The sequence below is a fragment of the Nannospalax galili genome, unplaced genomic scaffold (genome assembly GCF_000622305.1).
Source record: "Nannospalax galili isolate Female #2095 unplaced genomic scaffold, S.galili_v1.0 scaffold259, whole genome shotgun sequence".
Taxonomy (NCBI): Eukaryota; Metazoa; Chordata; class Mammalia; order Rodentia; family Spalacidae; genus Nannospalax; species Nannospalax galili.
The window spans coordinates 1,015,181-1,040,916 of NW_008344750.1; the positions used below are offsets into that span (position 1 = coordinate 1,015,181).

The 25,736-nt window shown below is 42.1% G+C and overlaps 1 protein-coding gene across 4 annotated transcripts in view; it reads left to right on the plus strand.

The window, feature by feature from the left end:
* Nucleotides 1-25,736, plus strand: part of Eif4enif1 (eukaryotic translation initiation factor 4E nuclear import factor 1) — a 54,981-nt gene that overhangs the window by 17,642 nt on the left and 11,603 nt on the right. For all 4 annotated transcript variants that reach the window (XM_029567345.1, XM_029567346.1, XM_008841007.3 and 1 more), the window contains exons 3-10: nucleotides 2,373-2,446; nucleotides 5,414-5,541; nucleotides 8,690-8,976; nucleotides 10,066-10,267; nucleotides 15,326-15,501; nucleotides 19,843-19,978; nucleotides 20,152-20,331; nucleotides 20,816-21,048. In XM_029567345.1, the coding sequence (XP_029423205.1) occupies nucleotides 2,373-2,446; nucleotides 5,414-5,541; nucleotides 8,690-8,976; nucleotides 10,066-10,267; nucleotides 15,326-15,501; nucleotides 19,843-19,978; nucleotides 20,152-20,331; nucleotides 20,816-21,048 (1,416 nt within the window). The remainder of the gene's footprint in view (nucleotides 1-2,372; nucleotides 2,447-5,413; nucleotides 5,542-8,689; nucleotides 8,977-10,065; nucleotides 10,268-15,325; nucleotides 15,502-19,842; nucleotides 19,979-20,151; nucleotides 20,332-20,815; nucleotides 21,049-25,736) is intronic.

Here is a 25,736-nt window from a genome sequence, read left to right on the forward strand (position 1 = left end):
ACCATGGTTGGCTTCACTTGGAAGCATGGAGGAAATGCTTGCTCTGTGTTGACCCTCCTCTTTGTAGACTGGACACTGGTTCAAGTCCATCTGGTGCAGTCTCCTCGGCCTCCTTGATCAAGAGGACAGGTGACCCACCACAATTACAGGACATTTTGAGAGATGCTCATAGTCCCCTGGAACTAACTAGTCAACCTAGGAGGGCAAGGAGCAAAAACTGTCCTTTATGTCCCTCTGACCAAATTATTATAGGCCTCAAAGTATGTCTGTTAAACATCCAAGAAGGTTAGTATGTGAATATTTTTAAAAATAGTATATATGCAGGGGGCTGGAGAGATGGCTTAGCAGTTAAGAGCACTGACTGCTCTTGCAGAGGACCCAGGTTCGATTCCCAGCACCCACATGGCGACTATGAACTATCCTTAACTCCAGTTCCAGGGGAATCTGAAACACTTCTGAACTCCAAGGCATTGCACGACACGGATGCATTCACTTACATGCAGGCAATACACTCATACATATAAAATAAAAATAATAAAGCTTTAAAAAAAATAGTATATGCAGAGATGGCTCAGTGTGTAAAGCACTTGCTATGCAAACATGAGTTCAAGCATTCAGATGTTCCAACCCCCCATCACTTGGGTTAAAAGGTGGACAGTAGGCTGGTGAGATGACTCAGCAGATAAAGGTATTTACTGTGCAAGCCTGGAGACCTGAGGTCAACCCCAGTACCTGTGTTAGGAGGAAGGAGAGAACCAACTACACAAGATTGTTTTTGACCTCCACATGTGCTCTCACACAATTTTAAAAATGCTGAGCAGGCATACTGGCCTATCTATAATCCCAGCACTTGAGAACCACAGGGGATTCCCAGAGGAAGCTGACTGACTAGACTAGAGGAATCAGCCATGTCTGTTCAGCAAGACACTCTGCCTCATTAAAGTGGAGATCAAAGGGGGTGCCTAGTGTCAACCTCTGGCCTCCATGTGTACTTGCAAATACACATTCACATACACTACATACACATACTCATACAAAAGAAAATAGTAATAGGGGCTGAAGAGATGGCTCAGCAGTTAAGATCACTTGCTACACAATCATAGAGACCAGAATTCAGATCCTAGCACCCACATAATGAGCTGGGTGTCCCTGAAAATATCTAACTCCAACTCTTAGGGATCTGAAGTCTTCTGGCTTCTCAGCATGCACAGGCTTATACTTGCACAGACACACAGAAATAAATGAAAGAAAAAGGTTCAAAGTATACGAGTGCTTTTTTTGTGCTTTTTTCATTCTTGCAGTTTTATTATCCTTAAAAAAAAAAAAACTGTCCTTTGTAAGTTGGCAATTTTTATTTATTTATTTATTTTTTGTCTTTTTGAGACAGGTCTCCCTGTAGCCCCAGCTGTCCTGGAACTCACTATGTAGACCAGGCTGTCCTGGAACTCACTTTGTAGACCAGGCTGTCCTTGAACTCACAGAGATCCACCTGCCTCTGCCTCCCAAGTACTGGGACTACAGGCATGTGCCACCACGCCCAGCAAGCAATTAATATTTTTAAAAGCAGTGAAATTAGCAGAAGTTTTCTATGAGGCTGAGCTTCCATGCCTTACTGAGCACTCAGTGTTGTGAACTATGACCTGTTACCCATGGACAGCAATGTATAAGAAATGATTTTTACTAAGAAACTGGTCAAAGTGGGCCTGATGGCACACACCTTTAATCCCAGCATTCAGAAAGCAGAGGCAGGTAGATCTCTCTGACTTTGAAGCCAGCCTGGTCTGCATAGAGTTTTGGGCTAGCCAGGGCGACACAGTGCAACCCTGTCTCAAAAAAATGAACTAGTCACTATTAAGTAGTCATTGTCACTATTTGACTCTTTTTTTTTTTTTTTTTAATTTTATGTGTATGTGTGTATTGCCTGCATGTAGGTAAGTGCACCTGTGTCGTGCAATGCCCGAGGAGGACAGAAGGCTGTTGGATCCCCTGGGACTGGAGTTACAGACAGTTGTTAGCTGCCATGTGGGTACTGGAATTTGAACCCAGGTCTTCTGCAAGAACAACCAGTGTTCTTAACTGCTGAGACATCTCTCCATCCCCACTATTTGACATTTTGAGCTTCTTGAAAAGATTTCTGATCTAACGCTAGTCCTAAGAATTGTGTAAAATCCAGGTATAGTGGCATGTGTCTATAATTCCAGCACTCAGGAGATAGAGGTGGGAGAATTAGTTCAAGGCAAGTCTTGAGAAACTGTCTCAAACCTTACCCTACTCCCACAAAGACTCTGTGTTAAGTGCTTAAACTGAAATAAATTTCAAGTATGTGGCTTCAGAAATGTGATTCAAAATCCTCATTTGATTTCTCTTTTTAGGAGGAGCTCTTGGATATAAAAGAACGCCCATATTCCAAACAGAGGCCATCATGCCTCTCTGAAAAATACGACAGGTATGATTGTCATTAAGAATTATGTTGTTGGGGGTGGGGATGGAGAGAGGGCTCAGCAATTAAGAGCACTGGCTACTCTTGCAGAGGACCCAGGTTCAATTCCTAGCACCTGCACTACAGTTACCAACCTTCTGTAACTCCAGTTCTGGGGATCTGACTCCCTCTTCTGGTACCTACAGGCATTGCACACATGTGGCACACTTACATATGTGTAGGTTAAAGACATCAAAATAAAAATAACTTTTTTTTTTTCTTCCAGAGCTGAGGACCAAACCCAGGGCCTTGCGCTTGCACTTCCTAGGCAAGCGCTTTACCACTGAGCTAAATCTCCAACCGCTAATAATTTTTTTTTTTTAATTAAAAAACATTTGGAAGGAGTTCTTTGGTAATATGAGTGAGGGAGGGATCTCAAGAATTAGGAACATAGACATCCACAACTAGGAATGAAATTAAGACTAGAAAATGTCTTGGTCAGAGTCATATAAAGAGCAGAACAAATATTTGAACCTAGTTCTCATCCCTGAGTCTTGAAGGTACTCCTGCAACACCTTGCTTTGGGGATGCTGGTTGAGGGGCTCTGAGCCCTTTGTCAAAGAACTATTCCCAGTAGCCTTACTGTGTCTTAGGTGCCTTTAGAAAAAGTAAAGGGCTTTAATGTGACGAGAATATAGCTAAAAACTGTCTCAAAATCTGTCATAACCCTGTATTGTATTTCTTATGGTTACCTTAGTAATTTCTTAATTTATGAAGGTGGGTGGTTCTTCTGTGTCTATGTTTAGTTTTTTGGTTCAGTAGGCCACATTCGTCCCCCACCCCAGTACTGGGGCTAGAACTCAGGACCTTACCCATGGTAGAGGAATACTCTTATTGAGCTACATCCTCAGCCTAAACAAAACTTTTTGTTTTGTTTTTGTTGAGACAGGGTCTCCATGTAGCCCCAGCTGGCCTGAACTTGCTCTGTAGACTAGGTTGGCCTCCATCTTACAGAGATACACCTGCCTCTATCTCCCAAGTAGTGAGATTAAAACTGTGTGCTACCACACCTGGCCTAAACATAGATACTTTTTTTAAAAAATTATTTTATGTGTATACTCATACAAATTACCTGCATGTATGTGAGTGCACCCGTGTCATACAATGCCTCAGAGATCAGAAGAGGGCTTCAGATTCCCCTGGAACTGGAGTTAAGGATGGTTCGTAGCTGCCATGTAGTGCTGGGAATCGAACCTGGGTCCTCTGCAAGAGCAATCATGCTCTTAACCGCTGAGCCATCTCTCCAGCCCCTAAACGTAGACACTTTTAAAACCTGTATATGTTGGGGACAGAGGCAGGTGGATCTTTGTGAGTTCGAGGCCAGCCTGGTCTACATAGTGAGTTCCATCCAGGACAGCTGGGGCTACAAGGAGACCCTGTCTCAAAAAAAGACAAAAAAACAAAAACAAAAAACCTATATATGGACTGTTCAGAGGGACTAGATGGATCACTGCATTCTCCTAATAGTGATACTGAAATAGTGGTTATTTTGAATGGCTTGGATTCTTCCTGCGTCTTAGATAGGCTTGTTTTGTTTGTTTTTCATTAAAACTGTAAAGCTTACCAGGCATGATGGCTCACACCTTTAATCCTAGCACTCAGGAGGCTGAAGCAGGTGGATCTCTGTGAATTCAAGGCCAGCCTGATCTCTTAGGAAAAAGAATTGAAATTTATCATTAAAGCTATTTTTCTTTGCATAAAATAAAATTATCCTGAGCAGAGATAATAGCTTTTAGGCTAAAATAGGTATTGTTCCTAGTGATCATACTAAAGAGATGTAGAAAAGAGAGTTTCACTCTGTTTCTCTTCTTTTGAGAATGAGAATTTGTTGGACTCTTAGACTCCAGGTAATCCTCAGAGACCCTAGGAGATAGATACTGTCTCCTCTGTTGTGAGGATTTGAGATGTGTTGACTGACTTTTTCAAGGAATGGTGATAGCTAAGGGTGAAAACTGGTTGAATCCCTGTAGATCTAATCCCCATCAAATAGAAAAGGAAAGAAAATTAAACTGGACATGGTAGTGCACACTTTTTTGGGGGGGGGGGGTCTTTTTGAGACAGGGTCTCCCTGTAGCCCCAGCTGTCCTGGAACTCACTGTGTAGACCAGGCTGGCCTTGAACTCACAGAGATCCACCTGCTTCTGCCTCCCGAGTGCTGGAATTAAAGGCATGTGCCACCATGCCTAGCAATTGTGCACACTTTTTTTTTTTGGTCTTTTTGAGACAGGGTCTGCCTGTAGCCCCAGCTGTCCTGGAACTCACTATGTAGACCAGGCTGGCCTTGAACTCACAGAGATCCTACTGCCTCTGCCTCCCAAGTGCTGGGACTACAGGGGTGCGCCACCACGCCCGGCTTGTGCACACTTTTAATCCCATTACTCAGGAAGAAGAGTCAGACAGGTCTCTGAGTTTGAGGCCAACCTCATCTACATAGCAAGTTCTAGATCAGTCAGAACTACCTAGTGAAATCCTATCTCATAAAAGAAAATTAAGAAGTATTCTACTTAGGGAAAAACTGAGACTGTACAAAGAAATTCTGGGGAAAAAAATACAGCAAACTTTGTAGTAGGGTGCTTTGGGTCAAAGGATTAAAACCACCTCTATTCTTACTGGGTCTTCAGTAAACTGAGTCATCAGTACTTAGACCATCTATGCAGACAGAAAAAGTTATTGTTGTCCCCCAGGGCTTATAGGCAACATGCTTCATTTATGTTCAGATCACTGGTTTTCAAGTACCTATTGGTGTTATGTGATCAGCAACAAAGTATTGTTGAAGAAATGTGTTTTTGTTTCATTTTTAAAAAGGGTAATCATTCTGAAGCAACCGTGAAGTTTTATATTTGAAGTTTCTATGTTACGTGAAGAAGTTTAGCAATTATAATTATTAGAGTTAACATCTGCACATGCTAACTGTTGCTGTCTTTTGGCCTGTAGTGATGGTGTCTGGGATCCTGAAAAGTGGCATGCCTCTCTCTACCCAGCTTCAGGGCGGAGCTCACCAGTGGAAAGTCTGAAGAAAGAGTCAGATACAGACCGCCCTTCCCTGGTGCGCAGAATAGCCGGTGAGTACATAGTCATTAATAAATGGGGGCACTGATTTGGTTTCCTTGTTGGCCATGAGAGTTTTATGTACTGAAGAGAAATCATCAGAAAACTGATTTATTAGCTAGGTTTTTCTTTTTTTTCTTTTTAATATTTTAAGTTCTTTTTAATATTGAATGTATGTAGGTAAGTGCACCCATGCTGTGCAGTGCCCACGGAGGACAGAAGAGGCTGTCAGATCCCCTGGAACTGGAGTTACAGACAGTTGTTAGCTGCCATGTGGGTGTTGGGATTTGAACCTGGGTCTTCTGCAAGAACAGCCAGTGTTCTTAACCGCTGAGCCATCTCTCCAGCCCCTTAGCTAGGTTTTTCTAATTAGCATAGTAAAAGTCATAGTCACAGTCTTCCTAAATAACTGTGGCAAGTTAGGCTTTTTCAGCTAAAAATTTGTCTTAACTGGTGTGATGGTTAGTGTTGACAGCTTCACAGGATCTGGAATCACCTAGGAGACAAGCCTCCAGGCATAACTGTGAAGGACTGTTTAGCCAGTACATCCCTGTGAGGGATTGTCTTGTTTAGGATAAGTAGGGAGATCCATTTTAACAGTAAGTGGAACTGTTCTCTGGGGAATCCTGGACTGTATAAAATGGAAAAAGTAAGCCGAACACTAGCATGCATCTATATTCTCTGCTTGATTATGGTCGTCTTGTGACCAGCTCCTTCAACCTATTTCTGCCTTGACTTACTTGCCAATTATGAATTGTATCCTTGAACTTTGAGATAAAATAAACTTTAAGCTGTTCTGGTCAGCATATCTTATCACAGAAACAGGAAAAGAAACTAAGCTGGGGCTACAACTTAGTTGGTGGAGTGCTTGCCTAACACTGAATCAGGCACAGTGCAAGTCTGTAGTCCCAGACTCAGGAGGTGGGAGGAGGATCAGAAGTTCAAGCACATTTTCAGCTACATACCGAGTTTGAGGCCTAAGCTAAGAGAGACCCTGTCTCAAAACAAACAGAAGTGCCATTGTCTTTCAATGACATGGTAGGTAATGTGGTCATGCTTCCTGTAATTTACAAGATAAATGCATAGGCATCAATCAGTTCCTATAGTTGATACTGGACTATAATCTGAATGCAGGATTTGGAAATTGTGAGACTAATGTTTGACCTTCTATATTTTGAACTTTTAAACTAGAAAAGGTATTTATAGGTGAAATGCAAGTGTGGCAATATAAAAACCAGTCAAGAAACTTGATGAAAGGAGGCAGAGGCAGATGGATCTCTGTGAGTTCAAGGCCAGCCTGGTCTACATAGTGAGTTCCAGGACAGCTGGGGCTACAAGGAGACCCTGTTTCAAAAAGACCAAAAAAAAAAAAAAACCAAAGAAAATATAGTTGATTATGGTTTAAGACAGAAGATTCTTATACATAGTCTGTCACAACACTGAGTGGAGTAATGTCCTGCAAACAATTTATTCTAACAGAATAATTAAAGATATGTACAGTGACTTTATTAAAGTGATCAAAACATCGGAACCTAAATATACAATAGTGGAAATAGGCCAATTAAAAATTTTTTTATTTATTATTTTTATTTTATGTGTATGCATGTATTGCCTGCATGTAGATAAGTGCACCCGTGTTGTGCAGTGCCCTCAGAGTTCAGAAGAGGCTGTCAGATCCCCAGGACTGGAGTTACGGACAGTTGTTGGCTGCCATGTGGGTGCTGGGATTTGAACCCAGGTCTTCTGCAAGAACTACCAGTGTTCTTAACCACTGAACCATCTCTCCATCCCCCAGACAACAATTTTAAACTTGGATCAGACCTTGTTTATCAGGGCTTTGAATGTATAGTACTTCAGGTTTGCATTAAAAACACTTTGCCTAACTCAGCACCACAATTTCTCTTTAAGTTTTACATAAAGATGCCTTTAAATTAGAATTTGAATATGAAAAAAAAGAATTTGAATATGGAACCAAGTTTAAAGTTCTTTAATTTACTCTTATTTTATGTGTATGAATGTTTTGCTTGCATGTATGCAGTGCCAGGGAGGCTAGAAGAGGGCGTCGGATCCCCTGGAACTAAAGTTACAGACAATTCTTAGCTGCCATGTGGGTTCTGGGAATTGAACCCAGGTCTTCTGCAAGAGCAGCAAGTGTTCTTAACTATTAAGCCATCTCACCAGTGCCTGGTTTTGTTGTTGTTGTTGTTAATTTTTGTTTTGCTGCAGGGTCTTCCTGCCTGGTATTGTTTTTGGTTTTTTGATTGTTGTTTTGAGACAAGTTCACACTTTCACTCAGGCTAGCCTTGAACTCAAAAATAATAATCTTCCTGTCTTAGCCTCCCAAGTGTTGAGATTACAGGTAAGGGCCACGTCACCTGGCTATAAATATAGTTCATTTTTTTTGTGTGAATATACATCTTTTCACTTTTTATTAAAGAGGCAACTTTTTAAGTTTTTTTTTCAAATACTGACATTTGTTTTATTAGTGGACTAAAAATTACATGGGTAAGGTCTTTGAGTCAAAAGCAAATTATTATGAAATAATTATTAGCCATTTATTATGAAATACATTTACTGCTCTGAAGAGAGAAAAAGATTGTCTTATTTAAATCTATAGAAATGTGTAAAAACAAAATTAAAAAGGGTGTTTGAGATGGCTCACCAGGTAATGGTCACTTGCTTGCTGACAACCTGATTCTATACCCAGGACATACTTGGAAGGAGAAAACCTAACTTCCACAAATTGTCCTCTGACCTCCACATGAGTCCCATAGCATAGAGGCACCCACCTATATATACACACATTAAAGAAATAATAATGTTTTGTTGGGCATGGTCGCGCATACCTTTAATCCTAGCACTCGGGAGGCAGAGGTGGGTGGATCTCTGTGAGTTCAGGGCCAACCTGGTCTACATAGTGAGTTCCAGGTCAACAGGGGCTACAGGGAGACCCCGTCTAAAAAAAAAAAACCCAAAGGAAATAATAACGTTTTTAAAATAATAAATACATGCTTTTTACACTGAACTGACTGCTAAGCCCAGTTGTAGAGATGACTCTTTTTTCAGCCTTTTCCCTTCTCCTACCAGTCCTGGACATTAATATCTAGAGAAGAAAATACCCATATTGGTTTGCTTAACCTTCTCTTTCTGGCATCTTTTCAGATCCACGAGAGCGCGTGAAAGAAGATGACTTAGATGTTGTTCTCAGCCCACAGAGACGAAGCTTTGGAGGGGGCTGCCACGTGACGGCTGCTGTTAGCTCCCGACGCTCTGGAAGTCCTTTGGAGAAAGACAGTGATGGGCTTCGCCTGCTTGGTGGACGAAGGATTGGCAGTGGGAGGATAATCTCTACCCGGACCTTTGAGAAGGACCATCGTCTTAACGATAAGGACCTGCGAGACTTAAGAGATAGAGACCGCGAGAGGGACTACAAGGACAAGCGTTTCAGGGTTTGTCTTCTAGATTCTTTGGTAACTCGGTGCTTGGAAACTTGAAATCCACTTCATTTATACTGGGTTACTTTGATTTTTGTTGTTTTTGTGATGGTAGGGAATCAAACCCAGGGCCATCACACATGTTAGCAAGTGCTCTGCCACTGAGCTGCGACCCTCTGACCCTGCCAGTTATTTTGAGACGCCAGATGAACACTGCCCACTTTTTTTTTTTCAATCTTTTTGAGAAAGGGTCTCCCTTGTAGCCCCAGCTGGCCTGGAACTCACAGAGTTTCACCTGCCTCTGCCTCCTGAATGCTGGGACTAAAGGTGTGCGCCACCATGCCTGGCAACACTGCCCACCCTTAAACTGGACAAGGAGAACTGGAACTCAGTGGCAGAGCAGCATGGTGATGGCCTCAACTTTACAGTGTACTATCTTCATTTCACTATTTAGCGTTAATTCATTAATATCTTCATTATGGTACAGATGTATTGGGACTGGAGAGATGGCTCCATAACTCCAGTTCTAGGGGATCCAGCATCCTCTTCTGACCTCCATGAGCATTGTACACAAGTTGTGCACTTACATACATGCAGGCAGTACACTCATACACAGAAAATAAAAATAAATACTTTTTTAAAATGTCTTATTATTTTTTTATTTTATGTATATGCATGTATTGCCTGTATGTAGGTGAGTGCACCTGTGTCGTGCAATGCCCATGGTGTTTAGAAGAGGCTGTCGGATCCCCTGGGACTAGAGTTAAGGACAGTTCCTAGCTGCCATGTGGGTGCTGGGATTCGAACCTAGGTCTTCTGCAAGAACAACCGGTGTTCTTAACTGCTGAGCCGTCTCTCCAGCCCCCATAAAAATAAACACTTTTTTTTTTGGTCTTTTTGAGACAGGGTCTCCCTGTAGCCCCAGCTGTCCTGGAACTGTAGACCAGGCTAGCCTTGAACTCACAGAGATCCGCCTGCCTCTCCCTCCCGAGTGCTGGGATTAAAGGCATGTGTCACCACGCCCGGCATAAATACTTTTTTAAAAGTATAGATGCTTTGACTGGAATTTTGGTTTCTTTAGTCTTGCTTTTTCTACTTTTCCAGAGGGAGTTTGGGGATAGTAAACGTGTCTTTGGTGAACGTAGAAGAAATGATTCGTACACTGAAGAAGAACCAGAGTGGTTCTCAGCTGGACCCACAAGTCAGTCTGAAACCATTGAACTGACTGGCTTCGACGATAAGATGCTAGAAGAAGATCACAAAGGTAGAAAAAGAACAAGGCGAAGGACGGCCTCTGTGAAGGAAGGTCAGCACAAACTTGAAGGAAGGCTCATTGTTTTAAAATAATATGTGATTATTAGTAGTTTAATTGCACATTTAGGGATGAGCACCGATTGTAACTGGCCAGTTTTTAGTGTTGCAACTTAATTTTGAAACTGCTTTGTGAGAATTCAGTTAGCGTGGATTATTATGTCTCATCAAATTCTGTCTACCATACTAAACAGAAAAGTGTGTCACATTACCCTGTGAGCACTGTGTATGTGGAGAGCTCTCCACAAGTTTAAGGCAACTTCAGCTCTATGATGAGTTTCAGTCTTTCAGGGCTTTGTATTGAGACTTTGTCTCATAAAGAAAGTAAAAATTCTTCACAGATGAAAAATGTTGTAAAAGTAAAGAGGGCTTTCATTTGCTGAGTGATTATGTACATACTTTAGTATTTCTGTAGAGTGACCATTGTCACAGTCCTATGCAGGATAGGTACTTCCCATGTCATGATAAACAATGGAAGCTCAAGGGCTGAAGTGATTATCTGTCACTATAAAGTATGAAAAAGGAAAAGGGATTGTCTTTTTTTGTTTGTTTTAAAATATTTATTTTTATTTTATGTGTATGAGTGCATTGCCTGCATGTATGTAAGTGCACTCATGTACTGCAATACCCTCAGAGGTCAAAAGAGGATGTCGAATACAGATGGTTGTCAACTGCTATGTTGGTGCTAGGAATGAAACCTGGGTCCTCTGCAAGAGCAGCTAGTGCCTCCTAACGTGTTGAGCCATCTCTCCAGCCCTGAAAACAGATGGTCTTTGACAAAAATTTAATGAATAGCCTGTTTGTAAAGACTATGCCTGTTGTATCTAAGGCATACCTTTAGCATGATGATGAAATGGGCTTATCAGAGCTTAGGCCCCACTGGGCACTTCATAAAATCTAGTTCTTTCCAGCCTTCAGGCTTAGTTGAAAATAAAAGGGGGGGGTGCTTTTTGGCATATATTAATAGAAAGGGAATGTACTTTTAATACATAGTGGATGATTGGTTCTTACAATGAAGTTAAGACAAACTTAAATGGGGGCTTGGAAAGATGGCTCAGTGGTAAGAGAACTGGCTTTGCAGAGGACCCAGGTTCCATTCCCAAGACCCACATGGCAGCTGAAAGCTGAGAACTATCCATTGCTCTAGTTCTAGGGCATCTGATCTGCTCTTCTGGCCTCCACAGTCATGGCACAACACAGGTGCACTTACATACATGCAGGCCAAACATTCATATACATTAAAAAAAAAAAAAAAAAAAAAAAGTTGGGCGCGATGGCGCATGCCTTTAATCCCAGCACTTGGGAGTCAGAGGCAGGTGAATCTTTGTGAGTTCAAGGCCAGCCTGGTCTACATAGAGTTCAGGACAGCTGGGGCTACAGGGAGACCCTGTCTCAAAAAGACGCCCCCCCCCAAAAAAAAAAAAAAAAAAAACCTAAGTGGGAATAAGCTTAATAGAATATATTTAGAAGCAAGAAAAGGGGGAGAAGTCATATTTCCTGTCTTTTTGTACAGTCTTTAAATTCAGTAGGTATTGTCACATTTTCTTGTATGATACAGGAAATTGATAGGTAACTTGGAGGATTTGCAGTTTGTCTTTGAGATATGTCTTTGTCCCACTCTCCATTAGAATAAAGTAGCATCAGACAGTATGGCTTTTTAGCTAATGATGGAAATTAAGATTCTGTTAGAAAACATGTTATCCATGACCAAGATGAAATTATAGATTTCAGCCATTGTTGGTTGGTTTGTGAACAAGGTCTCATGTAGCCCAGGCTGGTTTCAAGCTCAGTATGTTATTGGGGATGACCTTGATTTCTAATCTTCCTGTCTCTACCTCACTATAATCCTTAGTGCTGAGATTGAAGGTATGTGTCACCACACCTATCATGTTACTAGTTTTTTATTTTGTGTGTATTTTGCCTGCATGTAAGTGCCAAGACACCACATGCATGCAGTGCCCATGGAGGCCAGAAGAGGGTGTCAGATCCCTTGAAAGTGGAGATAAGGATAGTTGTTAGTCACCATATGGATGCTGGGAACCAAACCCAGGTCCTCTGCAAGCACAGCCAGTGCTCTTAACTGTTGAGCCATCTCTGCATACCCACGGGTTTTTTTGTCTGTTTTTTTTTTTAATAGTTTTTACTTATTTTCATTTTATGTGTATGAGTCTATTGCCTGAATGTGTATAAGTGCACCTGTGTCGTACAATGCCTGTGGAGGTCAGAAGAGGCCATCAAATCCCCTGGAATTGGAATTACTGATGGTTGTTAGCCTCCATTCGGGTGCTAGGAATCGAATTCAGGTCCTCTGTAAGAGCAGTCAATACTCTTAACCACTGAGCCATCTCTCTAGTCCAGCCCCATGTTTTTTAATCTAATTTTTGTGTGTAGTGCTACAGGAATTAAACCCAGGACCTCTGTGTGTTAGACAGCCTACTCTGAGCTACATGCCCAGCCTCACAAGTTTTTTGTCTAGTTTTGGTTTTGTATTTTGGTTCTTTCTGTCTTTTTGAGACAGGGTCTCCTTGTAGCCCCAGCTTTCCTGTAACTCACTATGTAGACCAGGCTGGCCTCAAACTCAGGAAGATCCACCTGCTTCTGCCTCCCGAGTGCTAGGATTAAAGGCGCCACCACACCCAGCTTTGTTTTGTTTTTAACATAGGATCTGACTTTGAATTCACTGTGCATTCAAGGATGACTTTGAATTTGTGATCTTCCTGCCTCTACCTTCTGAGTTCTGAGATTACAGGCCTGCACTTCTAGGCCCAATTTTATACAGTACTAGGGAATTGAACCTAGGGCTTCATATATGCCTTGTTTGTTTTGTTTTGTTTTGTTTTTTTAATTTTTATTTTATGTGTACGAGTGTATTGCCTGCATATAGGTAAGTGCACCCGTGTCTTGTAATGCCTGTGACTATGAGGACAGAAGAGGCCGTTGGATCCCCTGGAACTGTAGTTACAGATAGTTGTTAGCTGCCATGTAGGTGCTGGGATTCGAATCCAGTGTTCTTAACTGCTGATCCATCTCTCTAGCCCCTGTTTTGAGTTTTTTTGGTCTTTTTTTGAGACAGCATCTCCCTGTAGTCATAGCTGGCCTGGACTCGCTATGGAGACCAGTTGTTCTCTTTTTTAACTCTTAATGGTTTTGCTTTTTGCCCATAGTTTGGCTAAAATGAAGGTAGTATGAACCTTAAGTTTTAGCAACTGGTACTTTGCTTACCCCATCTTCCCATCCTAAAAAGAAGTGAGCATTAGTGAATTTCTAATATATCTGCCCTGGTAGAGTAAGCCATAGTTGATTAGAACAGGTCATCTCCCACCAGAGATATTTCTCACCAGAGATACTGTAATAAACTGAGAAGTACTCAGAGCCAACTTAAGAATTAACACAAGAAGGGCAGTGATTAATTCACTGGGTAGACAAATGTGCTTCATAGGGCAAAAAACAGGTAGGGTAGGTAGGCTTCCTAGAAAGGGTGATACTCAGACTTTACATTGAGATGGGCTCCAGTCAGCCAATAGACTAGAGAAAATTGCTGTTGTGCAAGTTTCACATAGTAAGTGCTGAACCCCCACTTAAAGTGGTGATATCCGATGCCTGTGTAAAGACAGAGCAGTTAATTTGGCTTCATTTGTAAGAAGAGACTTGCAAACATTTTTCAAAAATTTTTTTCTATTAGAAAAAGAATCTGCCTGGTCTACATAATGATTTACAGGCCAGCTGGGCTACAAGGAGACTATATCAAAAAGACCAAAAAAGGGGGGCCGGGGGGCTTGCTGGAGAGATTGCTCAGTGGTTAAGAACATGGCTGTTCTTGCACAAGACCTGGGTTCGAATCCCAGCACCCACATGGAGGCTAACAACTGTCCATAACTCCAGTTCCAGGGGATCCAACAGCCTCTTCTGTCGGGCATTGCCCGACACAGGTCCGCTTACATACATGTAGGCAATGTACACATACATATAAAAATACTAAATTTTTTTTTTTTTTTTTTTAAAGACTCTGGGGCTTGGGGAGATTGCTGAGTTAAGGAGTTAAGAGTGCTTGTTGCTATTCCAGAGGACCCAGTTTTCATTCCCAGCACCCATATCAGGTGGCTTACAACCTGTAACTCCAGTTCCAGAGAATACAATGCCCTGTTCTGTCCTGGGCTGGAGGGGTGGGGCACACTCACATAGACATGTAAATAAATCTTTTAAAAAGAAAGAGGGGACCAGAGAGATGACTCCATGGTTAACACTACTGGGTGCTCTTGCAGAAGACTGGGGTTCAAATCAGCACCCACATGGCAGCTAACAACCATCCTTATCTCCAGTTCCAGGGGATCCAATACCCACTTCTGGCCTCTGCAGATATTGCACACATGTGCACACATGTGCATACATGCAGGTAAAACACTCATACTCATAATTTTTTTCTTTTTTTTTTTTTTGGTCTTTTTGAGACAGGGTCTCCCAGTAGCCCCAGCTAGCCTAGAACTCGCTATGTAGACCACACAGGCCTTGAACTCACAGAGATCTGCCTGCCTCTGCCTCTCAAGTGCTGGATTACAGGTGTGCGCCACCACGTCCAGCCTCATAAAATTATTTTAAAAAGAAAGAGTCAAGCCGGGCATGGTGGCGCACGCCTGTAATCCCAGTGCTTGGGAGGCAGAGGCAGGTGGATCTCTGTGAGTTCAAGGCCAGCCTGGTCTACGTAGTGAGTTCCAGGACAGCTGGGGCTACAGGGAGACCCTGCTTCAAAAAGACCAGGAAAAAAAAAAAAAAAAAAAAAAGAGTCCACTGCACTGTAGGAAACTTGACATACTTAGGAATAGAACCACAGTCTTTCTCCTACAGTGTTAACATTCTGGGTGCTTAATAAGAATTTTTCTCTCCAGCCTCCAGAAAAGGGGTAGTACCAAATGTTTTAGTATAGGAAGTACAGTACCTACACAAGATGTCTGTTTATAATCACATGTGGCTCATCTGTATGTGTATTAATGGCTGAGGCCATAGAGTGAGACTGGAGTGTACGCTTCATCAGGTGGTTTCTGTCCACCATTTTCAGGCTTAGTGGAGTGCAATGGAGGGATGGCTGAAGAAGACGAAGTGGAAGTCATCCTGGCCCAGGAACCCTCTGCTGACCAGGAAGTACCAAGGGATGCTGTCTTGCCAGAGCAGTCCCCAGGAGAATTTGACTTTAATGAGTTCTTTAACCTTGACAAGGTGCCGTGCTTGGCTTCGGTGAGTGGAACAACACATTTATAAATATGGGTGAAGGGTAAAGCACTTGCTATGCAAGTGTGAGGACTGAAGTTCAGATCCTTGGAACCCATAGGCTGGGTCAGCATGGTGGCCCACCTATAATCCTAGCACACAGAAGTGGAGGCAAACACCCTGGAGCAAGCTGGCTAGCTAGACTAGCTGAATCAGTGAGCCCTGTGTTCAAGTGAGAGACCTTTCCTCAGTTTATAAGGTGGAAAGTAATTGAGGAAGATGCCCAACATCAACCTCTGGCCTACACTTGCATACATGCGCCCACACACACACAGGAACATGCATATACACACACCACACACATTTACAAAATAAAAACAGACATGGATGGATTCTGGGCATGGTGGTATATACCTGTAATCTCAGCACTTAGGATGTTGATACAGAAGGAATTTGAGTTTGAGGCTAGCTGGAGCTACATAGTAAGTTCCAGACCAACCTGACTGCACAGTGAAATGCTGTCTCCAAAACATTTTTTTAAAAATTTAATTAAAAAAGAATTAGGGCATGGTGGGAAACACCTTTGGTTCTAGCACTTGGGAGGCAGAGTCAGGCAGATCTCTGTAAGATTGAGGCCAGCCTGGTCTACATAGCAAGTTCCAGGCCAGCTGGGGCTACAGAGAGAACCTGTCTCAAAAAGACCAAAACAAAGTCAGACGTGGTGGCATGCATCTTCAATCCCAGCACTCGGGAGGCAGAGGCAGCCAAATCGCTGAGTTCAAGGTCAGCCTGATCTACATGGTAAGTTCCAGGCCAGCTGGGGCTACAGGGAGACCGTCTCAAAAAGACGACCCCCCCCCCCCAAAAAAAGTCTCCTTTTAATGTGATAAGTTTCTGCTGTGTTTCCCAGCTTGGCTTTGAACTATGAGACTCAAGTGATCTTTCTGCCTCAGCCTCCTGAGTAGCTGAGACCACAGATACTCACCATGGCATCCAGTGGTCTTTTGTTATTTGTGGTGAAGATGTTCTATGAAATAGCTTCTTATAACTGATTATTGGTGCCAACAGAGCAGGTAGAATTGGCCTGTCTCCTTGTCCTTTGACTGCTCCCCTAGACCCAAAAGTAGCCGCCCAGAATGAGCTAGAGCTGGCACAGCTAGGGTACAGGTCTACAGGTTAGTTCTAGGGCAATACTGTGATAGAGAACTAGGCTTCTTTTCCATTACAATATATAGTATAAAGCACAAATATCAGCAACACTAAGTTGCTATACAAACTTGTAAGCATTTAATCCTACTTTCTGAACTTCATGGTGTAGGCCAGTATGGTCCAGAACACATTTTTTCTGTAGCACTATTTTAGGAGCTTGTGGAAGACCACTCGGCATCCATCATGGAAACTAGCTGCTTGGTTTGCTCCTGCAGTTCTAGCAATGATTTTAATTTGTAAATCTCTTAGATCCCTCACTCACAGTCTCCTAACCTTTGTCCTTTGGTCACTCTCAAGAGTCATATGCAGATGTGAACCTCATTTACTTAATGTAAAACTACATAGTCTTCTTAAATTCTCAGCTTCTGAGAGTAATATTTTTTTTATTTTTGCATCAACTACTTAGTGACTTTTTGTTATTTACAATCTCTTAGAAGATAGAAATCTCACTGTTGAAAGCTTTCACAGCACAAAGTCATTTCACAGACCTATACACAGCTCCAAATGTGAGTACCTTCAAAATTCTTCCTATGTGCATAGAGGAAGAATTTACTCTTAATCCAAAGTGCTAAGTCTCAGCTTTTTAAAAATAATTAATATGCATACGATGCTGATTGAGGCTTTATATGTAGGAGGTCATTTAATCTTTATACATTAATCACAAATCCCTCATCAGATGGTTTATTGCTGCCTCTCTTTTTTCAGATGAGGAAATAGGCATAAAATTTAGGCAATGTACTCAGTTACACAACTAGTAAATAGTGGACACTGAACTTGTAACTTACACAGGATAAGTTTCTTCTTGTCAGCACTGGGGAAGCAGAGGTAGGTAGATCTCTAAGTTTGAGGCTATCTGGTCTATATAGAGTTCTAGCCAACCAGGGCTACATAGTGAAACCCTGTCTCAAAAGTGAAAAAGAAAAGAAAAAAGTGTGTGTGTACATGCACACGTGCTCATGCAGGTTATTTATAAGACAGAAGGACAACCTTAGATGTCATTCTTCAGAGACTATCCACTCTCTATTTGAATTCGCATATGAATTTGTGGGCTGTGTTCACTGGTATTGAGCTGCCTTAGAAATGGACAGGTTACTGGGCATGGTGGCGCGCGCCTTTAATCCCAGCACTTGGGAGGCAGAGGCAGGTGGATCTCTGTGAGTTCAAGGCCAGCCTGGTCTACATAGCGAGTTCCAGTACAGCTGGGGCTACCAGGAGACTCTGTCTCAAAAAGACCAAAAAAACAAAAAAGAAAAAGAAAAAAAGAAATGGACAGGTTGACAGCCATAAAAATACCAATCACGCGCAAATAAATTTAAATTTTATTTTATGTGTATGAGTATTTTGCCTGCATGTATATAAGTGCACCTGTGTCATGCAGTGCCTATGGAGACCAGAAGAGGGTGTCATATCCCCTGGAACTGGAGTTATGGACAGTTGTTAGCCACCATGTGGATGCAGTTTACAGGAGCTGGAGAGATGGCTCAGCAGTAAGAGCACTGGCTGATCTTGCAGAGGACCCAGGTTTGATTCCTAGCACCCACATGGTGGGTAACAGCCATCTATAACTCCAGTTACAGGGGACCCAGTGCCCTTTTCTGTCCCCCGAGGGCACTGCATGACATGGGGTACACTTACATACATGCAGGCCATACACTCATACAGATTAAAAAATAATAAAAATTTTTTTTAATGGCTACACACACTCTAGTTTGTCAGTAACATGTCTGGGTGCTCTGTGTTCCTGCCCTCCTTCATGTTCTGTGTGCCTTTGACGTCTCTACTTATTTAGCAAGGTAACAGAAAATGTGTTAAAAGTAAAGCCATCATTTTCGGCATATGTAAAATTTCAAAAAAAAATTGCAATGGATTAAGAATTTTGTCTTCAAATGCCTGGTGTGGTGACATTTGCCTTTAATTCCAGCCCTCAGTAGGCAGAGGCAGGTGGATCTTACGAGATCAAGGCTACCCTGTTTCAGTGTGACTTCTAGTTGGGCTGTGACTAGGGAGACCCTGTGAAAAATCAACAACAACAAAAAGAATTTTACCTGTAAATTTTGTTTATCTTTACCTGGGGTTACGTGTGCTACAGGGTGCCTATAGCAGCCAGGAGACAAGTCTGTGGAGTAGTTCTCTCCATCCACGTTTATATGGGTCTTGGCATAAAGTTGGGTTATCAGGCTTCATGGCAAATGCTTTTTCCACTGATCATCTCACTGGCCCTAAAATTTCAAATTTTCAGACATTGAAACATTTTGCATAACTGTAGCTTTCAGTATTTTTGTATAATTCCTGTTTATTACCAAGATGGTTGTGTTTAGCCTATAATCAATCTTCCATTTTTTTCCTCCACTGGAAAACATCATTTATGATGCTTTTATACATAATGCAACATTAGTGTGCCTGAAAGTAGCATTATTGTCCTTTATTAAAAGAAAACATTTAGAAATTCCTCATTAAGTTCTAGCAATTTAGAGATAGTTTAGAATGGCATCTTTCACATTCTAAAACTTTGTAAACTTTGACTTGGAATTATCCTTCTTGTCTGTTTTTCCTTTTTTGAGACAGAGTCTCAATGTGTAGCCCAGGTTGACCTCAAACTGTCCTGCCTTAATTAACCTCACCAGGTGCTCTAATACAGGTATGGGACACCACACTTGGTTGGGAAATTATGATCATTTTCAGTTCTGCATCTTTACCTTTTGGCTTCTTGAGGTTGTCAAGGTTGAATTTATGATGTTCCTTTCAACTCTACGTCCACAGACTGGAAGCCAGGGTTTTCTTTCATTGTTTCTCATAAATGGTTGTCTGACTGAAGGGTTTCAACTTGGCAGCAGATTGTGTCACTCTGGTGCTGATCAAGGTTTTGAAATTGAATCCCCTGAGAATACAGATTTTTGAATGTGGCAAAGGATAGAAAACCAAAACACTTTGAGTAACAGATTTTGCTATATGTGCTTAGAGAATATATGATTGGTTATGCCTGTGTTTGAGTGGCTCAGAAAAGGCACAGGAAGGGGAAACAAGGTTCAAAATCATAAGCTTTGAAAATGCCTTCAGGTCAGCAGAATCAGGAGGTTTCAGAGGGAATGACTTAACATTTTGAACTTTTGTGTGCTTTTCCATCTAGAAACCTTAGAGCCCTTTTGCCTTTCTCTTTAGATGATAGAAGATGTTTTGGGAGAAGGGTCAGTGTCTGCCAGTCGGTTTAGCAGGTGGTTCTCGAACCCAAGCCAGTCAGGAAGCAGGTCCAGCAGCCTTGGATCAACACCACATGAAGAGCTGGAAAGACTCGCAGGTAAAATAGCTTCAGATGCTGCTTTAATATTGACTTGAGCCTTTGTTAGGGGTTTATTAGGGTCAAAGGGGTTTTGGATACTGAATAGTCTTCAATTTTTCTTTTAGTGCTGTAGAAGGAAAGTTTCTGTGCTTAATGGGACCAATTCTGGATCTGTTTATTTACAAAATCAGGTCTGGAACAAGCCATCCTCTCTCCTGGACAGAACTCGGGCAATTATTTTGCTCCTATACCATTGGAAGACCATGCTGAAAATAAAGTGGACATTTTAGAAATGCTACAGAAAGCCAAAGTGGATTTAAAACCTCTTCTTTCTAGCTTGTCTGCAAATAAAGAAAAACTTAAGGAAAGCTGTAAGTGTTATATGAGACTCTGTTCTAGCTGTCTTAAGTTCACATACTCTTTTTTGGAGATAGGGTCTCCTTATAGCCACAGCTGGTGTGGAACATTCTATGTAGACCAGGCTGGCCTCAATCCCTCCCTGCCTCTGCCTCCTGAGTCCCTCCCTGCCTCTGCCTCCTGAGTCCCGGGCTTAAAGGCATGTGTCATCACATGCCCAGTGTTTTTTTTTTTTTTTTTCCGTCTTTTTGAGACAGGGTCTCCCTGCAGCCACAGCACCTGGAACTCACTGTGTAGAGTAGGCTGGCCTTGAACTCATAGAGATCCATCTGCCTCTGCCTCTTGAGTGCTGGGATTAAAGGTGTGCACCACAACACGTGGCTCATACCCCATAGTTTTAACCTCCCAGTCTCAGCATCTAAGCTGTCATGACAGCCAAAGAGATTTCCCACCAAACATCCCTTTGCTTGGTGTAACCAGAACTTTCTCAACTTTCAGCACATTCAGGGGTTGTGCTTTCAGTAGAAGAGGTAGAAGCAGGACTCAAGGGCTTGAAGGTAGACCAGCAAGTGAAGAATTCAACTCCCTTCATGGCAGAGCATTTAGAGGAGACCCTGAGTTCTGTAACCAGTAATCGACAACTCAAGAAAGATGGAGATATGACTGCATTCAACAAACTAGTGAGCACCATGAAGGCAAGTGGGACATTGCCTTCTCAGCCCAAAGTCGGTGTAAGTATTCAACACAAATCTCACCCAGCCTTTCTCCATTCTCTTCTTTCTATATCATGTCCCACTTCAATAAGTAGACTTTGACAAAGCTGTTCTGAGAGGTTAGGAATTCTGTAGTAGTTTGGTTCTTGATGCTTTTGTTTGTTCCTTAATTGTTGATTAAGAAAAGTGTAGAGGGGCTGCAGAGTTGGCTCAGCGGTTAAGAGCACTGACTGCTCTTGCAAAGGGCCGGGGTTCAATTTCCAGCACCCACATGGCAGCTGTGAACTGTCCTTAACTCCAGTTACAGGGGAATCAGAAGCCCTCTTCTGCACAACACGGGTGCACTCACATACATGCAGGCAATACACTCATACAAAATAAAAATAATAAATAAAATATGAAAAAAAAGAAAAGCATAGAAAAAGTGTGCCTGTGGTTAATGTGTATGACAGGATGATTGAATAATTCAGTCTTTCAGTGCCTGTGTAACTTTATTGTCACTTCTTAAAAAGGAATAGAATTGAGTTGGAGATGTAGCCCAGTAGTAGAAACATGCCTAGCATGTGTAAAGCCACCCTTGCCAAAAGAGTGGTGGAGAGAGTTCTCTTTTTGAGCTGAACTAAACATAGTGGTAGGTGCTTGTAACCCTAGCATTTGAGAGGTGGAGGCAGGAGACTCAGGAACTCAAGACCAGCCAGGGCTACATAAGACCCTGTTTGTAAAACAATAAGCAACAACAACAAAAAATAGTTATCTTTTTAGATAAGTTCCAGAAGAAGCTAACTGGTTATTTAATATAACTTTTTTTTTTTTTTTTTTTTTTTTTTTTGAGTCAGGGTTTCCCTGTAGCCCCAGCTGTCCTGCAACTTGCTATGTAAACCAGGCTGGCCTCAAACTCACAGAGATCCGCCTGCCTCTGCTTCCCAAGTGCAGGGACTAAAGGCATGCGCCATCACACCCAGCAATTTCCTGTTTTCTTGATTAGGCACCCAGTAGTCACAGAAATTTTATCAAAGATGGAGCTGGGCATAGATGGAGGCACTTGCCTCCCTCCATCTTGCCTTCTCCATCTTTGCACACCTATAATCCCAGAACTACCTGGGAAGTAGAAGCAGGACAGTTGAGAGAGACCCTATCTTTTGGCATGGGCCTGGGAGCAGGGGAGCAAAGATTTTAAAAGACAGTTGCATTCTGTTAGTAATAGAAAAAAGCAGTAATTTAAAAAAAAATTTTGTTTTTAATAATTTTTTTGTGTATGAGTATTTTACCTGCATGTATATAATTGCATCTATGTCATGCAGTGCCCTCAGAGGTCAGAAGAGGGCATCAGATCCCCTGGACCTGGAGTTGAGACAGTTGTTAGCCACCGTGTGGGTGCTGGGAATTGAACCTGGGTTTTCTGCAAGAACAGTCAGTGCTCTTAACCGCTGAGCCATCTCTCTAATCCTGTAACTTTTTTTTTTAAACTTTGAAGCATAAAGCTAACTTATTCATTGTTCTAAGCTTTGTCATAACAATGTTTAGAGTCAGCCATGACCTTTGGATTATGCTGTCCTTTGATGATACAAAGTGATAGGGATGCAGGGTAGAACTGAATGATGAAGACAATTGAGTTTTGCCTCATTTTTCTCCTGAACCCTTTTTATGTGAGGTTTTGCAGGGGAGGCGCTCTGAACCCTTTTGGATTGGGAATGCTAAGGTGTGAGGAACCGTTAGATGTTTGATTCACTATGTGTTTTTAAAATTTTTATTACATTTCTATTTATTTTGTGTGCATATTTGTGAGCACATGTGTGCCACAGCACATTTACGGAGGTTAGAGCACAACTTGTGGGAGTCAGTTCTCTCCTTCCACCATGTGAGTCCTGGTAGTCTAACTCAGGTCATCAGGCTTAGCCTTTGTCCACTGAACCAAACTTACCAAATCTGATTCACTATGTGCTATACCCTTGACAGGAACTGATTCTCAGCTTTCCATATCTTCTGACCAACACTTAACAAGAAACTTCACCTGCTAAATCACAATGAGGTGTAGTTCTTGGAAGAGGGCATCTCAGTCTTTTTTATTTTTTCTGTCTTTTTGAGACAGGGTCTCCCTGTAGCCCCAGCCGTCCTGGAACTCATTATGTAGACCAGGCTGGCCTCGAACTCACAAAGATCCGTCTGCCTCTGCCTCCCAAGTGCTGGGATTAAAGGTGTGCGCCACCATGCCCAGCCAGACTTCTTTCTTTATATCAAGTTCTGTACCATAGTAATTACAGGGGACTGAGCCTATGAACTGCTTTAGAGTTATTTCCACACAAAATAATAGATAACAATTGCTTTCAAATGAGGGTCATATTGGAAGGTTGAAAATTATCCTCTTATCAGACAGGATGGCACACATTTATAATCCCAGTATTTGGGAGGTAAAGGTAGAAGGATTGCAAATTTCAGGCCAACCTGGACCACCTAATTCATGCCTGCCCTGAGCTATACACCAAGGGCGGGGGTGTAACTCAACTCTCTGCCCTTCCTTCTCTTACCTTTGCATCTTGGTGTTTAGGTGCTGATTGTATCCAAAATATTGTCATTCAAATTCTCTGTTTTGTTTTTTTCCTTTGTTTCAGTATGAGTCTCCAAAGAAACGGAGGTAAAGGAAGCAGGAATGGTGGCATACACCTGTGACTCAGCACTTGGGAGGGCTGAGGCAGGAAAAGCATGGAAGTTTAAGACCAGTCTGGGCTACATCTCTAGGTAGACTGTCTCATAAAAACAAAAAAAGGCTATTGAGGTGGCTCAGCCGGTAAAGGTGCCTCCCACCAAGCCTGACAACCTGATTTCAATCCACACGACCCACATAGTTAAAGAGCCAACTCATGCAAGATGTTCTCAGACCATGGCACAGGAAGGGGGTGGGGTGCAGGCAGGAGAGGAACAGAAGGGAATTCAGTAGTTCCTATCTCAAACCAATGATTTTAAAGTATAGATGCAAGTGACTCAGAGTCATGAGTGTACTTGTTTTGATATTTGAGTTTCAGTGCTCTTTAAGTGTATTTGGTTTCAGTAAATGTAAGGGAATGACCTTAAGACACCTGCTAACAGGATGGATGATCTAATTGAAGTAGCTAGACAAAAATTAGCACAGACTCAAACTAGGAAAGTATCTATAGTTCTTGATTTGCATGTTGTTAGGGCCTGGTCCCCTTCCAAAGTCTGTCTTTAACTCCTATTGCCATATACTGTTTCTCATCTGATTATCAAGTGAATGAAGAAGTTATCTTTAATCCCAGAATTAGACATGTTGGTTCAACCTGTACTTTGTATTACATGGAACTGTAGACTTTATCCTCCAGATACAACAAGTCATATTAATATAAAGTTGCCTATTTGTTTTAGTTAGATGGAATTAAGTTACTCTTAGATGCTTTTTATTAAAACCACCAGTGTTTAGCCCCAATTCCAAACTAACAGTAAAACACTTGGGACATTGCTTTGGTCTTTGACAGCTTTGACGGGAGGATTGTATCAGAGAAAGCACTACAGGCTGAGCATATGGATATCTTGAGGTACAGGAGTGGATACAAGTCAAATGTACAAAACATGACCATTGCTGTATTCAAAGAGGGACAGTAAATGTGAATTTTACCCTGAATAGGAGACATATTTTGAGGAGCTTAATTTAAAATAGTAACGTTTAAGTTTCCTGAAATATGAAACTGAAGTGTAACAGTTCTGGCCAGATTTGCAGGTTGTTTACTGTTTTTGTTTTAATTTTTGTGGCACTAAGTATCAGACCATGACCTGGCACATGCTAGGCAAGTGCTACACCACTCAGCTCACTGGCTGTCTTATTAATTTATTATTTTCTTGTGTATATGAATGTATTCCTTGCATGTATGTAAGTGCACTCATGTCATGAAGTGCCCATGGAGGCCAGAAAAGGGCATCAGATCCCCTGGAACTGGAGTTTCAGATAGTTGTTAGCTGCCATGTAAGTGCTGGGATTTGAACTGAGGTTTTCTGCAGGAGCAGTCAGTGCTCTTAACTACTGAGCCATCTCTGCAGCCCCTGATTAATTTATTTTTGAGACAGTCTAACTGTGTAGCCCTGGCTGACTTTTTAAGTTCATGATCCTCCTGCCTCAGCCTCCAGAGTACTCGAAGTACAGGTATGCATCATTATTGTGCCTAGCTTTAGTAGGTTTTTCATACCATCTTTGGCTAATAAATCTTGTTAAAGATAATGATCCCTAAAGGTTCCTTTAAAAATTAAAATTTGCTGGGTATGGTGGCCCAAGCTTTGATCCCAGCACTCGGGAGGCAGAGGCCTGCCTGGTCTACATAGTGAGTTCTAGGCCAGCAGGAGCTCTAGGGAGACCCTGTCTCAAAAAGACCAAAAAAAAACAACAAATTAAAATCTAGAGGCTGGAGAGATTGCTCAGTGGTTAAGTATACTTGCGGCTCTTGCAGAGGACTCAGGTTTGGTTCCTAGCACCAACCTGGCATCTAACAACCGTCCATAACTCCAGTGCCAGAGGATCCTATGGCCTCTTCTGGCCTCTGTGGGCATTGCACACATGTGATATAAACACTCATAAATAAAAATGAATAAACAAGCCGGGCGTGGTGGCACACTCAGGAGGCAGAGGCACTCGGGAGGCAGAGGCAGGCGATCTCTGTGAGTTCAAGGCCAGCCTGGTCTACATAGTGAGTTTCAGGACAGCT